This window comes from Arvicanthis niloticus, chromosome 1 (assembly GCF_011762505.2).
Source record: "Arvicanthis niloticus isolate mArvNil1 chromosome 1, mArvNil1.pat.X, whole genome shotgun sequence".
In the NCBI taxonomy this organism is placed as follows: Eukaryota; Metazoa; Chordata; class Mammalia; order Rodentia; family Muridae; genus Arvicanthis; species Arvicanthis niloticus.
In genome coordinates this window covers 139,948,415-139,965,049 of record NC_047658.1, presented here as the reverse complement: position 1 = coordinate 139,965,049, position 16,635 = coordinate 139,948,415, and the positions used below count along the sequence as shown (strand labels likewise).

General features: G+C 37.7%; 1 protein-coding gene across 3 annotated transcripts in view; it reads left to right on the top strand.

Annotated features, from left to right (window-relative positions):
* The window catches only part of Atad1 (ATPase family AAA domain containing 1), a 66,030-nt gene that overhangs the window by 28,308 nt on the left and 21,087 nt on the right, over window positions 1-16,635 (top strand). For all 3 annotated transcript variants that reach the window (XM_076919158.1, XM_034498720.2, XM_076919159.1), the window contains exons 3-6: window positions 3,866-3,964; window positions 7,521-7,641; window positions 8,910-9,110; window positions 14,270-14,376. In XM_076919158.1, the coding sequence (XP_076775273.1) occupies window positions 3,866-3,964; window positions 7,521-7,641; window positions 8,910-9,110; window positions 14,270-14,376 (528 nt within the window). The remainder of the gene's footprint in view (window positions 1-3,865; window positions 3,965-7,520; window positions 7,642-8,909; window positions 9,111-14,269; window positions 14,377-16,635) is intronic.

Here is a 16,635-nt window from a genome sequence, read left to right as displayed (position 1 = left end):
AGCACCTGCCCTAATTTTTTTTTTTTTAACATTAGCTGGCAACTCAGAATTATATAGTACATATATATACATTTCTCATAAGAGAGAAATGTATACTAATCATAAAAGAAAAAGATGTTAAAGGTGTCTAAATAATTCAGACTCTTTGTTAATTATTTAATATATTGCTTTTGTTGTTTCTTCTCCGTCCACTTATATTGGATCAGTGAACTTTGGCCTCAGTGGAAGCACCCGTGGATGTCTGTGTTTCTGACCCGTTTAATAGTTCATCTGTACTTTCACTCTTAATATCATGTATTGTCTGGGTCTGACGAAGAGCCTGAGAGAACAAGTGTTACCTTGTGGTAGCCCTTTTCCTGCTTTCTTCTGGGCCTTCTACTTTCTCCTCTTCTATTCAGGCAAAAATATCAATATTTTAAGACCTACTTAATTTAAAACAACAGTACTGTACATAGAAGGAAAGAAGGAAACCACAAAAGGGCAATGAAGTGGTGCAAAGGATAAAAAAACAGCATGGAACTGTTAGCGTAGGTCATGTCCCTCTCTTTGCCCGCCTTCCCCTGTACTCCCCGTCATCATTTTCTGTCCAGAAGCCATGAGGCCCACCTTCTAAAAGAGGCACGCACTGATGATGAGAAAGTGTGATTGTCATTGAGGTTTAAAAGATAAGACCGTGTGTATGTTGGGTTTTGCCCAGGCATTTTTGTTTTTCTAGTAAAGCAGCCTAGAGCTAGAAGATTACTTTCAGGTGTCAAGACCAGACAGTTGGGTAACTCGTCCGTGACACATGTTTTATGGAGGTAGTTTTTAGTGTTATATTTATTTATTAATCATGTCCTGCTCTCCTAAATGAGAAACATTAGTTCTTCAGGACTGGGCGTTTCACATTAGAGACACCTGGGTTTAAACTGCAGTAATTGGATGTTTTAGTTATATAACCTTGTCGGCTTCTCTAATAACAGTGGTGACTTCTCAGGCTCAGAGAGGATATCTGTTTCCGCAGAAGTGAATGTACAGATGCTTGTGAGCCACCATGTAGGTGCTGGAGGTCAAACCTGGACCATCTGATAGAGCAGTCACTGCTCCTAATGACTGAGCTCCTAATATCTCTTTAACTCCTCCTTTTATCTTTTCTGTTACTGTTTCAACACAACCTGAAGCTATAAATGAAACTGTTACTATAGGAAAGAAAGAGGCATGGTAAACGATTTTGTATTTTTTCTTTCTATAAACTGTCAACTTAAAAATTTATTATGTACGTGAACACCCACACACTCACACACTCACCCTTGCAGTATAGATGTAGGGTAGATGAGAGAACAGCCTGTGGTAGTCCTCTTCCTCCATCATGTGGGTCCTGGTGATGAAGCTCGGGTCTTCAGGCTTTATGCTCAGTTACCTGCTGAGCCCTCTCACTGGCTCTCAAAAAATCTCAATATGATTTTTTGTTGTTGTTGTTGTTTTGTTTTTGTTTAGGAAATTCTATATTGATAAAGGCTATTATTTAAAATTAGAGACAGTTGTGAAATACAATACTATTTTCAGGGCAACTAACTAATAAGGAAAAATTTAGGGATTTTGGTTTCAGTACTTGCATTTTAGGCCTGATGATTCTTTGAGATGTGGGCAGGGGCTTCTTGTGTGTCTTGTTAAATGGATGTTGATAGTAGCATGTCATCCTCACCTCCAAGAATGACATTCAGTCACTTTGCCAAATGTCCCCTGGGAGGTAAAATATCTCTTGATGAAATCCACTGGTTTTGAGCCTTGCCTGTACAAGGCATACGGGGGAGACTAAATTGTCTTAACTAGTGTTAAAATAGATACCTTAAATAGCTGACACGAAAGCTTTATTTACAGTGATGAAAGAGAAGGTAGAGCATGTTCAAGAGGTAAAGGAATCTGGAAAATACTGTGTCCATTGACCAAAAACCCACAGTAGGTAGGTAAATTGGTTTACTGTGTGACTGCCTAGTGTTGTTCAGGAAATAACATGTTTCTCCTTAACAAACCCTTTCTGTCTATAAACACAGGCTCTATGATAGGAATTCCTTGTAGCCATATTCCTGAGAAACAATAAAATCTTACACAATTAAAAGCAGTTTAGGAAAATAAAAGTGAAAAAACTGGAAATCTTTTTAAAACATGGTTTAGCAGAGCACCTCAGTTCTAAAATGTTCACTTAATTGAAATTTCAGTCTGTAGGTGTGGAAGCGATGTATTGTTGAAGACCAGTGATCAGAAACTCCATGTTATATGGAGAAACGAAGACAAATGTGTATGGTGACCAGAGTATAAGCTGCAGAGTTGGTGGCTTCAATTTGGCTCCTGTCCCTTCCATTGGCTAACTTTTCACCTAGAGCAAATTATTATTACTAATATTTTTACATGTAGTGTGTGCGCACGCGCCTTCTCACCACTGCCATGGTACACATGTGAAGGTCAGAGGACAGCTTAGAGGAGTCACACCATGTGAGTTCCATGTGAGCTCAGGTTGCCAGGCACTTGATTGCTGAGCTGTCTTACCAGCCCATGACAAATTACTTAATCATGCTAAACTTTGGCCTGCTCATCATGATAAGAGAAAAAAATCATACCTACTTCCTGAAATCTGAGTTCATTCGTTTACTGTGTTTTGGCTTGTTTGCAAAATCAGGATATGTCCATCAATTGATTTTTTAAAACTTGGTTGCATTGCTAGGACTTACAGATCTTAGGCTATATGCCTTACTTCAAGAATATACATGTATGTTTGTTCAAGTTATTTTTATTGTTATTAGTTACCTGGATCTTTGTTGTTAAAAGAACAGCATTTCAAAATTTGAAAGTATGTGTGTATGAACACTTCTTGTGGATACCTTGATAATTTGAAGGAACTTGGACATCTGTTTTAAATTCTTTATTAAGGAAACAAACTTTATTGTCCAGTGTTTTTGATTCTTAATTCAATGGGCTTTTATCTTTTTTTTTTTTTTTTTCCTTTGAGACAGAATTTCTCTGTGTAGCCCTGGCTGTCCTGGAACTGACTCTGTAGACTAGGCTGGCCTCAAACTCAGAAATCCACTTGCCTTTGCTTCCCAAGTGCTGAGATTAAAGGCATGTGCCACCACTGCCCAGCTCAAGGGGCTTTTATCTTGACATTTTACCTATAACTGTCATCAGTAGTCCTACTAGGAAAGAAAAGAAACTACTCCCAGGTCTTTTGTGAGCCAAGGGAGCTTACTGATCTTTTCAGCCATGTGCCCTATTCTGTCTGTCTCTGTCTCTGTCTCTGTCTCTGTCTCTGTCTCTGTCTCTGTCTCTGTCTCTGTCTCTCTCTCTCTCTCTCTCTCTCTCTCTCTCTCCTTTCCTTCCACCCTCCCACCCTTCTTTCTTCCTTCCCATCCCCTCCCTTCCCCTCCTGGCACACACACACATTTTGAGTCTGGTCTCATGTAGCCCAAGATGAACTTGAACTTGCTCAGTAGCTGAGGATGACTTTTAACCCTTCTGCTCTGCTTCTACCATGGGAATGCATGCCCAGCTCTCATCCAACCTCTGCCTCCATTGTGGGATTACATGCCTGCCTCAAACTCAGCATCTGTCTCACTGTGGGATTACATGTCCACCTTGAACTCAATCTTCTGCCTCCAAGTGCTCAGAGTCTTCCTGTGCTCCCAAGCCCGTCCAAAAAAGCTGATTAAATATTATTGGTTTTAGTAGAGTGGATTCTCAATTTTTTTTTAAAACCCAAAACTCATAAGGAGCCTAGAGTATTCCTGAGTCTTAAATCTTGCAGTTCATTGCTGTCAGACTTCTTTATCTGTTTTGAAATGTCAGTGTTTAAATATCAGAACAAAGGTTGCTTGTCTTTTCTTCTTTCTAGGCGGAAAAACTGATGAAGCAAATTGGTGTGAAAAATGTGAAGCTTTCAGAATATGAAATGAGTATTGCTGCTCACCTAGTAGACCCTCTTAATATGCATGTGCGTATCTTTAATCTTACCTTTCTTAATCTTTACCTTTTTTGGGGATGGGGACTGTCTGGTAGTCTGTCAAAAGATCTGGAAGACCATGACTGATGTCAGTTGGGAGGAGCAGGAGGGACTCAGCACGGTTGCAGGCACAGAGGTGATTTATTGCACTAAGTATATACAAGACAGCAGCAATAGAAAGAGAAATGGAACAGAGGCTGGAGAAAGCCAGGCTCACATTTCTAAGAGTGCTTTCTAGCTGCTATCACAAGACTGTGTTCAGTATTACATCACTGTGTGTGCAGTGTCACTACCAGAAAGATGACTGGAGACACAATCTAGTGTTTCCATGGAATGGAACCTATGCATACAGACTCCTTTTCCATGTGTATATCAAAACTCTGTACTTCTACAAGGAAAAGAGTTATTCTCCATAAGCCATATTGTCAATGCTGTTTAAGCACAGTGAGCTGTTCTTGTCAAGGAATGCTAAGGAATTTCCCCAAATCTAAGTTTCCAGATAGTAGTAATAGTAGGATGAGCTTGTTAAAGACATTGTCTCAGGTCTGCTGTAGTAACTGCACACTTAGGTGTGACATGGGAGCAGTACATAGCACTGTTTTTGACATGTCAGTCTTTGTAAGATTTAATCTAGATTTCATCATTTCTTGCTTTCTTTTTTTTCTTTTTAATTAATGATAGATAGCACGGGATCCTGATTGCTCGATTTTCTAAGAATTCAGAGCCTCTGCAGATGATTTCCTCTGTTTCAGATTCCTCATGTATTATCCTTCAGGATAATTTAATATTTTTATACATACTTGGTAATATAGCAACAAGTAGACAGAATAAGAATATACTTAAACCAACATTAACGCTATGTTTGTAGAATAAAATATAGCTCCATATCTAAGTTTAGAAAATAAAAATCTGTTTTTAATATATGTATATGGATATATATGTGTATATATGTATGTATGTATATATATATAACTTAGAATTAAGCCCCTACGTTATGTTTTACTTAGGAATTTACAGTGTCAGCATTTTGTGGGAAAAGAGAGGCAATTGTATTTGTTTCTGAATAAGGATGTACTAATAGACAATTTTGTTTTGATTACAACCGATATTCTGATTTTTTTCCTCATATTTGTCTACTTGTTTGGACTCCTAACCCAAGTTTAAAGAGAATGAATACATCCAAAAGTATTGCCTCTGACTTGATCATTTGCTGTGCTACTTGGAGTGAGGGCTGGGTTGACTTTTAATTTTCTTTCCTTTTTTATTTTTTTTCTTATGGTGTGGGTGTGCAGTGCTGAGGGTTGAATTTAGAGCCTCACAAATCTGAGTAAGGAGTTCTAACCACAAGCTGTATACCAGGACTTTCCCATAATTTATTTTATTTTTATGTCTTTATGTGCATTAGTGTTCTTACATGTATATCTGTGTACCACATGGTTGCCTAATTCCTTTGGAGGGCAGAAATGGTCAGATACTCTGGTGCTGGAGCTATAGATTGTGAACTGTCATGTGAATTTCTGGGAATTGATCCTAGATTTTTGAAAGATTAGCCATTGTTCTTAACTGCTGAGCCATCTCTCCAGCACACATCCCACTCCCATTTATTGTTAAAAGTCAAGTTCAGAAGATTTTTATTTTTTGGGTGAGGGGTAGGGTGGGGTTCAAGACAGGGTTTTCCTGTAGAACCTGGCTGAACTGGAACTCACTCTGTAGACCAGGCTGACTTCAAACTCAAAATTTCTACCTGTTTCTGCCTACTGTATGCTGGGATTAATGGCTTAGAAGATTTTTCTATACTATTTAAAAATATATATGTATCAGTAAATATTATTTGAGGTTTCTACCTCACCTTAGTTTAGTTCCCAAGTAAAAGACACAAAACCTTTATATATATAATAAGCCTTAAAACATTAAAGCTGGATAGATATAAACCCTTGTCTTAGTTAGGGTTTTACTGCTGTGAACAAACACCATGACCAATGCAAGTCTTATAAAGGACAGCATTTAATTAGGGCTGGCTTACAGATTCAGAGATTCAGTCCATTATCATCATGGCTGCATGGCAGTGTCCAGGCAGGCACCGTGTAGGAGGAGCTGAGAGTTCTACATGTTCATCTGAAGGCTGCTAGCAGAATACTCACTTCCAGGCAGCTAGGATGAGGGTCTTAAGGCCCACACTCACAGTGACACACCTACTCCAACATGGCCATACCTTCTAATAGTACCCCTCCCTGGGTTGAGCATATAGAAACCATCACAACCCTCTGCTAGTTTGTCTACTTCCTGTTAGTAACCCCAAGATATCACTTTCCATGTTCCACCTTGTTGGAGTAGGCTGCCCCTACTCCAACAGGCCTGCCCTCATGGTCTCTCACGATCTATCTTCCCATGGCATCTTCTTCCTTCTCCTCTCCTCAGACCCCAAGCCTGGGAACCTTGCCTGCCTCTCTTCTTCCCAGCTATAGGCTGTAGGTGTCTTTATTAACCAATAATTTTAAATTAAGGAGCAAGGTTTGCACAACAAAAGCTGGCATATGTGAGAATTCATTCGTCTTGAGGCAACTAGATGTGATACAGAATTTAGCATTACAATACATAGCAACAGACCAAATCTCAACATACATACATATATATATATCTACATCTGTATAACACATATAAGTGCATCTGTATGTACTTATAACTTACTAACATTTAGTGTGCTTATTTATTTGGACGTATGTATATTATGTGAGTTCCTGAGTATGTCTTTACATGTGTTTGTGAACATCAATGTCAAGGTATATATACATGGGTGTAGTAGAGGTCAGAGGTTCACATCAGGTGGCTTTAATTGCTCTTTCTACCTTATTGATACACATGTGGGTCTGATTAAGTCTAGCTATCCAGTTTTTCCCCAAGAGCCTTCACCTCCCAAATCCTGGGATTACAGGTGGTTGCTATGCCAGTCTGCCTTCATGTGGGCTCTAGGGATCTGAACTCGTGTTGTCATGCTTACATGGCAAGTGTTTCTTCTTGCCATCTTCTCCAGCTCAATAGTTGAATAAAAATTGCAAGTGCAATTTCATGGGTATATATCTTGTTTCTCAAAGTAATGCCTGTTTCACAATGAATATAATTACATTCCCGGTAAATTCTTCCCTAGTACGCAGTGCTAAATTATTTGTGTAAGTTTGTTCTCAGTCTTCCTTTGTTCCCAGTATTTCTTTCTCATGAGTGGAATGAGTTTACCTTATTCAATTACAGGTTTTGTGTGCAATGTGCTTCTTGTTCTTCTGTCGCTGGAATTGAGCCCAGCAATGGCCTCATGCTAGGCAAGCTCTCCTCTACTGAGCCTTGGTGCTTTGTTCACTAATAAGACATTGTTAAATTAGTTTTTTTTTCCTGTGTCATAGAGTTTATTTACTTACTCCCATGAAAATTTTTTACTTATTATCTACAGCTTTCACTTTTCTTCACATGTAATTATTAGATTATAAAATGATTTGCCATTGTGGTGTCTATATGTATAAGTTGTGAAATCCATGTTGACTTTAACTTTTTCCAGGTTACTTGGAGTGATATAGCAGGTTTAGATGATGTCATTACAGATCTGAAAGACACAGTCATCTTACCTATCAAAAAGAAGCATTTGTTTGAGAATTCCAGACTTCTGCAGCCTCCTAAAGGTTTGTTTAGTATATGTATTTGCCTAAGCATTAAGAGGTTAAAAAAAACATTGAATTTTCTTTGCCTTTAGAAACTATTTTCCATGAAATCAAATTCTTAGTAGAATGCCAAGGTTCAATGAATTGTTTCATGAAGAACTTGTTTTCCTGAGACATAAAGAAGTTTAAAATATTTACTCATTCTGAAGGGAAAATATATCTCTTATATTTTTTTCTTGCTTTGATTTTATTTTTTTATTTTTTCCAGAAAAGATATATTGTCATGGAACTAGCTCTGTAGACCAGCCTGGCCTTGAGCTCAGAGATCTGCCTGTCTCTGCCTCCTGATCACTAGTATTAAAGGCATGAGCTACCACCACCCACTTTGTTTTAAAGTTAACTTTTGTTATGTTTTGAGACAATACTAGATAGTTCCAAAAAGCTTTCAGTTTTTTTCATACCATCCTATTTATATATGTTGTTGCTTCTAAAGCATTGTTGTATGAGGAAAACTGGGCTTTAACTTAAGTATGTAAGACTAGATTAAAATTCTAAACCTGGCTATAGATAATTGATGACCAGGACCATAGTTTTAGGGTTGATTCAGAAAATGCTACTCTGTTTAGCTGAGAAATAGTAATGATTGCCAAAAGACCTTAACCTCTTAAGGTCTCTCTCTCTCTCTTTTTTTTTTTTTTTAATTTTTTATTTATCTGAGTACACTGCAGCTGTCTTCAGACACACAAGGAGAGGCATCGGATTCCATTACCGATAGTTGTGAGCCACCGTGTGGTTGCTGGGAATTGGACTCAGGACCTCTGGAAGAGCAGTCAGTGCTCTTTACCACTGAGCCATCTCTCCAGCCCTAAGATCTCTTGATATGTTAAAATATTAACCACCTTATTTTGTATTTAGGGGCAGATTGCTGTCAATAAAGATTAAAGGGGATAACATAATTTTATTCTTTGGAAATCTTAATGGTACTGACTGAAAGTTCCTTTTTAGAGAAGATGAATATCTGGGAAAAGACATATGTCCTGTTTGCTGAGACATAAATCTGAGCAATGGCAAATATGTTTGCCACAGTCTGTTTGCAAATTGCCTTTTACCTAGAGGATATTATCAAGATTCTGCAGAGCTCAGCTTGTGAAGGTGGAAGGCATTTCTACTATTAAATTAATAGAGGAATTGAATTTTGATTGTATGTGAAATTAGTTTTATGTCGATTAGCTTGTAAACTAAAATCCATATTTTCTTTAATGTAATAATAAAATTACTTTGATTTCCAGGTGTTCTTCTGTATGGTCCTCCAGGCTGTGGGAAAACATTAATTGCCAAAGCAACAGCCAAAGAAGCAGGCTGCCGATTTATTAACCTTCAGCCTTCGACACTGACTGATAAGTGGTATGGAGAATCTCAAAAACTAGCTGCTGCTGTTTTCTCCCTTGCCATAAAGCTACAGCCTTCTATCATATTTATCGATGAAATAGGTATGCTATTTCCTATGTGAGCATTTTAAAAAGCCACTTAAAAGGTGCTATGTAGAGAAACAGATTCAATTTTACTATTTATCTAGGTCTATGGAAAACCAAACGATTTTTTTTTTTAAGATTTATTTATTTATTTATTTATTTATGTATTTTATGTTTATGAGTATGCTGTCTTCATGTGTATCAGAAGATAGTATCAGATCCCATTACAGATTGTTGTGAGCCATCATGTGGCTGCTGGGAATTGAAACCTCTAAAAGACTTCTGGAAGAGCAGTCAGTGCTCTTAACTGCTGAGCCATCTCTCCAGCCTCAAGATTGGTTCTTTTTAAAGAATTTGTGTGGGTGACTGTGCCATGTGGAAGTCAGGGGATAGCTTGGTAGAGTTGGTTCTTCCAATTTACACAGGACCAGAGGATCAAACTCATGCTACCAGGCTTGTGCAGTTATAGCCTTTACCTCTGAGCCATGCTAGCCTCAAAAGATATATTCTAATGTCATGTGTAATTTCCATGATGTAAAATGGGCCATAGTTTGTTTACTTTCTTTTGATTGATGGATGTCTCTTCTTAATTCCAAGTAGTATATATGTTGTAGACTTACACATGTAAATATTTTCTTATGCACATGGTTATCTATGATAAATATCTACAAGCTGAGTGTCTTTTTGTTTTATTTTGTTTGTTTTTTGTTTTTTGAGACAGGGTTTTGCTGTGTAGCCTTGGCTGTCCTGGAACTCACTCTATAGACCAGGCTGGCCTCAAACTCAGAAATCCACCTGCCTCTGCCTCCCAAGTGCTGGGATTAAAGGTGTGCACCACCACTGCCCAGCTAAAGCTGAATGTCTTTAACCTTGGGATTACTTGGTTTTGAAAGTATTACATTAAATTGAGGGAGGGCGGGGTGAATGCCTGTAATCCCAGAACTGGGGAGAATCAAGAGATTGTCTTTTTTTTTTTTTTTTACATATAACGTGAGTTAGGAATTTTATTTTATTTTTTTCCCTATTTGGATAGTCAACTTAGAAGAAGAAAAAAAGAGTCCTACCTTAGTTTGTTTTTTGAGAGACAAGGTTTCTCTGTGTAGTCCTGAAACTCACTGGATCACCAAGCACCCATTTTACCTTTTATGCCCTGAGTTTTAGTATACTCCAAATTTTGTGTCTTATCTTGGTAAAATATATTATTGTGAGACTGCAGAGACGACCCGCTGGTTAAGAACACTTGCTAGTCCTCCAGAGGACCTAAGTCTGACTCCCAGCACCCATGTCCGGGTTCACAACTGTCTGTCACTCTAGGCACAGGCAGGCCAACATCCTCTTTTGGCCTTTGTAGGTACCCACGCATGTGGCATACACACATGAAAAGTACAAGCAAATCTTAAAATCCTTAGTTAAAACCTTTTTTTTTTTTTTTTTTTTTTTTTAAATTTCTTTGAGACAGTTTGTTTAACAGCTCTGGCTGTCCTGGAACTCATCTTGCAGGCCAGAGGGCCTCGAATTCACAAGGTATCCTCCAGCCTCTACCCCTTGAGTGTTTTGATAAAAGGCATGCACCATCACACCTGGCCTAAAAATATATTCTTATATTGTTTCATTATTATAGCTTTTTACATGCAATTTATTATTGCCAAATTGCATAGTTTTATGTAGTATGATTGGCTAAATAAAACCAGAGAGGTCCAAGGATTTAGTGTAGTGAAAAAGTGCTTTCCTAGCATATGCAAGGTTGTATATTCAGTCGCCAGCACTGAAAACAAAACAAAACAAAACAAAACAAAACAAAAAAATGGGTTAAATTTTAAAAAGATTAAAAAAGATTAAAAAAGCTGGGGTGTTGGCTTAGCTGTCGTGTGGTTGCTGCTTTCTTAGAGGACCCAGGTTTGTTTCTCAGGGCATACCCTGGATGTGATTTTAGTTCCAGGAGATCTGATGAATTCTTTCATTATCTGTAGTTGTGTGTGTGTGTGTGTGTGTGTGTGTGTGTGTGTGTCTGTCTGTCTGTCTGTCTGTCCGTCTCTGTCTCACACATACATATACACAAACTTAAGAATAGATTGTTTGAAATACATCTATAAAGAGAAAAAGGTTCATAATACGTCTTTGACTTGTGTGTATATTCTCGTCAGCTTACTCTTTCAGCTCATTTTGAGTTTTTGGTGTATATCTTGAACAAAAAGTTTATAGCTGGATGTTTTTTAAGCTTAAAAGCGTAACTCTTTAACTGGAAAGTTGCTAATTTTCATTTATTATGAAAGCTAATATAGTCACATTCATTTCTGTTACATAATTTTGTCCTTTTTGTTTACTAGTCTGGTAGATAACTTCCTTCCCTCTTAGAATTTTTCTTTCCCTTCTACACATTTGAAGCTATTTATTCTTTTTCTTCTATTGAAACAATTTACATACCTGCTTATTTTAAAAAAGCCTAAGCGTCCCAGGCATGATGCTCCCAGTAATCCCAGTACTTAAGAAGCTGAGACTCAGTTTGTGTGAATTCAAGCCTGTCCTGGGCTACAGAAGGAGACTATCTTAAAATGAAACCAAAACTCTTGGGTATGTACATATGCAGGCACATACACCCACCCCATGCTTAATTACCATCTACAGAACTAACTAACTTTCCTTCCTTCCTTCCTTCCTTCTTTTTTTTTTTTTTTTGAGACAAGGCTTCTCTGTATAGCCCTGTCCTTGGAACTCTATCTCTTTATAGACCAGGCTGGCCTTGAACTCAAACTCATGGAGGTCTTCCTGCCTCTGCCTCTGGAGTGCTAGGATTAAAGGCTTGTGCCACCACTGCCGTGCAAAAGTATTTTTTTTTTTTTTAATGCTTTGAATGTTTTGTGTAAAATCTATCACCAAAACTAAGGTCACATGGTCACATGTTGAGTTTTCCTATATTACTCTTTTTGAGTCTTGGAGTCAGATATTGGCTCTTTTGCAGGCTAGGCAAATGTTCTATTTCCAACTAGAGCCCAGCCTTTATGTATTTGACTCATGGTTGTCCTGTTGCTGAAGTGAAATTTGTCAGGAACACATTAACTTCCTTAAAAAATACCTTATCCTGAAACCAAGTGTGGCGGTACATGCCTTGTGGTCCTAGCACTTGTGAGGTTGATGTAGGAGGATCAGAAGTTCAAGGTCATCTTCAACTACATTTTAAGTTCCAGGCCAACCTGGGCTTATGTAAGAACATGTTTTGAAAACATAGACATGTCTTTCCTTTTTGTTCTCTTCCTGTCTTCTGTCCCTTTCTTCCTCTTCTAAGATGGGGTCTCTCCCAGGCATATCTGAAGCTCAGTCTAAATCCTAGGACTATAGGAGTGAGTCACTAATACCCTGATAATTCAGTGGGTTTTTTTGTTAGTGTTTGCATATCTTTTTTTTTATCTTGTTATTGTTCCAAATAATGGTTATTTAAGTGTGTCTCTTGTAAGCAACATATAATTTGTAGTCTCTTTTCATTGAACATAATTACTGAAATATCTGTATTTATGGGGCATTTATACTATTTTAAACAGTTATCTTACAAAGCACTGCTTTTTGATAGTGAAGATAACTAAGGTTAATTTAGGCAGGTAAATTTATAATGTTCACCTTAAAAAAGTAAGTGACTAGACTTTACCCAGTATAGATATCAGTTTGATTCACAGTCCTTTAATAAGAAACATTAGGCCAGGCAGCAGTGGCGCACGCCTTTAATCCCAGCACTTGGGAGGCAGAGGCAGGCGGATCTCTGAGTTGGAGGCCAGCCTGGTCTACAGAGTGAGTTCCAGGACAGCCAGGGCTACACAGAGAAACCCTGTCTCAAAAACAAAAAAAAACAAAAACAAAAACAAAAAAATAAGAAACATTACATAAAATTAGAAACATCCAGAATATGCAGGACTATCTTGTACTACTTTTTTGTAGTTTATACTTTTTTGATGTTATGGATTTGAAATGGTCTCAAAGATATGGGAGCCCTATATCTTGGCCCATCCTTGAACTCAGTGTAGAGATCCCAGGCTGACCTTCAAAGCTGCCTTGGCCTAAAGTGTTGGGCTTAAAGGTGTGTATCGCCATGCCTTGCTCTCTTGGATGTTGTTTCTCTATTTTTTTAAGCATGGATCTAACATACTGTAATATATTTTTATGCTATTTTCATTTGTAATTGGTAAACTTTGAGATGTAGATTCAGTGCAAACACTTGATAGTTATTTAGTAATGCCAGTGATTTATTACATGGCTAAACAAACCACTTGAAATAGGGACTGTACTAGAAAATACATGACTTAATTTTACTTCTTTTTTTGACTTTTTTCCCTTCTTAGAATGTAATACTTTTCAATCTTTTGGTGTTCTGAAAGAAACTTTTTCCTTCCATTCATTTATATTTCTATTCTTTTTCTTCTTCTTTGCTTATTGATATAAATTTTCTCTGCATCCTTTGCTGACCTAGAATGCAGTGTATCCCAGTCTGGCCTTGAACTGCCAGTTCTCCTGTCTTGACCTCCCTAGTGCTGGGTTACATATCCACTTGTCCAATTTTTATCTTCTTTTTTAAAAAGTATTTTATGAAATGTTTTTTATTTGACAATAGAAGATAGTTCTAAAGGGAACGCTAAATTGTCTTAAAAGAGCCAGAGTCTCTACGTTTTGTTTACTTAAGGCTTTTTATCATCATGCATGTTTATGCATGCATGCAAGCACATATTATAAAACATTTTCAGTTTTACAGTTTCTTCATTAATAGTACTTTAGGCATTTCCTCTTTTTGTTTATTACCTACAGAGTGTGAGGGGGAAAATGTGTATGATGGCATAATTAAGAACATACAGGATTCAGGTCTCTGGAAAAGTAGGGCTATACCCCTAAGCTCTCCCAAGACTCTCTACTTGTCCCCTGTCTGGCCTCTCATCTTAAAACCTTAGTATTTTGTAACTCTTCAATATGTTGATATAAATGTATTTTTGGGCTGGAAAGTTTATGAACTGATTGTGTTCTATTTGCTCAATAATTGACCAGGACTGCCTTTATTAGGATAACACCTGAAACAGCATAAATAATCCCCAACCCTCTTTGTTGTTTTATGAATTTCACAGCTTTTCAATAGTCTTTAATTATACAGTGAATGAACTATCCATCATTAGTTACTAAGGTTAAGGACCATTTTCTTTTAGACTCATTTCTACGAAATCGTTCCAGTTCTGACCATGAGGCTACAGCGATGATGAAAGCTCAGTTTATGAGTCTTTGGGATGGACTGGACACTGATCACAGCTGCCAGGTATTTGAACAAAAGCTTCTGTAATCATATATGGTTTTGTTATCAATAGGAATCTTACAGGGCTCTTTACTGTACATCTGAACAAAAGTCTTTTCTTTATTTTTATACTTAGAGCTAAGTGATAAGGAGCCACAAGAACATAATTTTTATAAACTTCACCCATTTTAATGATTACCATCAGGCTTATATAACTAGAAGAGCCCACACTCCCTGTATAGTTGCTGCTGTTTGACTCTGAACCTCAAAGTACATATAGTCAACAATGATACCGATTTGCCTCTAATTACTGCCTTATCAGTGGTCATAACAAAAAATAATGTTCTGTGTATAGAGTAGATTTTCGAAAGAGGAGAATACAAAGTTAAAATGAAGAGAAATGAGGCTTCACAAGTAGTCTTTTTAAAAAATATATTTATTATTCTTTTACTTTATTTTTTATTTTATGTACATTGGTGTTTTGACTACATATGTCTGTGTGAGGGTCTCAGATCCCCTGCAACAGGAGTTATGGACAGTTGTAAGCTGCCGTGTGAGTGCTGGTAATTGCACCTGAGTTCTCTGGAAGAACAGCCAGTGCTCTTAACCACTGCAACAAGTAGTCTCAACTCTGCTAATATTGCAGATATAGCTGAACCTGAGTCACTTCTTGTGAAGGTGTATGGGAAACTGAATACTGGGATCTGATCCCCTGGAGCTGCCTGTGTGTGCAGTTGTACATGCTGCTATGGGACCACTAATCAAGACAGAACCTGCTGTGCACGGTGGCCACACCTGCTCTCCTAGCTAGATGAGAAGCTGAGACTAAAAGTGTGAAGATTTAAGGCCAACCTGAGCAACATTATTAAGGTCCCATTTCATGAAAAAACTGGAAATTTTGTAACTGTAGCCAATCAAATCATTTATTTTGCTCCCATAATTTTCTCTCGTAAATACTGATTTCTGGCAGATTCATTACCATGATACTGAATATTTTCAGTTTGGTGTTCCTAGTTTATCTTTTTCTTTTTCATCAAATAAACTTTTTTCAAAACAAATTGTAGCATTGTGGGGAGGAGAGATGGTTTAGCAGGTAAGAATACTAGCTGTTCTTGTAGAGGACCCAGGTTCGGTTTCCAACATCCACATCACACTTACGTCCAGTTCTAGTGGATTCAGTAGGGATGCAAATCAGTGCGCATAAATGCATTCAGGCAAAGTATTCTGTACACAAAATAAATAAAATTAATCTAAGAAATAGTGTATTTTTAGACAGAAATTTAGGTAATGATCATTGGTTTCACTTTCACAAGAAATTAGGCTGAGTGTTGGGGCATCTACCTGTAATTCCAGCTCTGGGAAGGTAGGAATAGGAGGTTTTCAAAAGTTAAGGCTAGCCTGGGTTATGTGCTGAGATCCTGTCTCAAAACAAAACAGGCTGGCATAGACCCACAAGCCTGTAATTCTAATGTTTAGGAAGCTGATGTAGGGAAATCCCTACTTGTAGACCAGCCTGTGCTACATAGTGAGGCCTAACTGGAAAAGTCAAGGACTAGGGATATATTAAGTGTTTACCTAGCATGCCCTGAGTTCAGTCCCCAGCATTGCAATATAAAAATAAAACGAACAAGAAAAATATCACCTACTTTGAGGACTTTATATTATAATAAAATACTAATAAATTATCTTATTTGGCTTTGAACTTTAAATCCTTTGTTTCCTGAGCACAACAGTTACTGACACATGCCACCACATATTTTCTTTCAGCACAAACATATTCAAGGTTTATCCATGTTACTTGGTTGTGAATTATGAGGTCTTAGTGATTATGTGTGCTGTGTATATGTGGGAGAGAGTATGTATACATGGTGCAGCATGGTTGTGCGGTCAGAGGACAACTTGAAGGAGTTGGCTCTCCCCTTCTGTGTAGGCACCAGGATCCTAACCCAGGTCCTCAAGCTTGGTGATAAGTGTACTTAATTTTACTGGCTCTGCACATGTGTTTGCTACCCAAGAGCCCAGGCCTGTTTGCACTTAATGGGTTCTCAAATGCTGTAGCATTTTTCTCATGAGCTCTGGCTTTCTATAGCCATTTCTCCTAAATTTCCCTGACCTGTATGGTGTTTGATGTACTGATGTACACATCATACAAGTCTCATGATGTCATCATAGTACTGTAAATCAGAACTCAGAACGATATCATTCTCAAGAAAATGAAATCACATGTTCTTTTTTATCACCTCTTAGAATGATGAGAGGAACAGCTTTTTTACTTAGTATAAT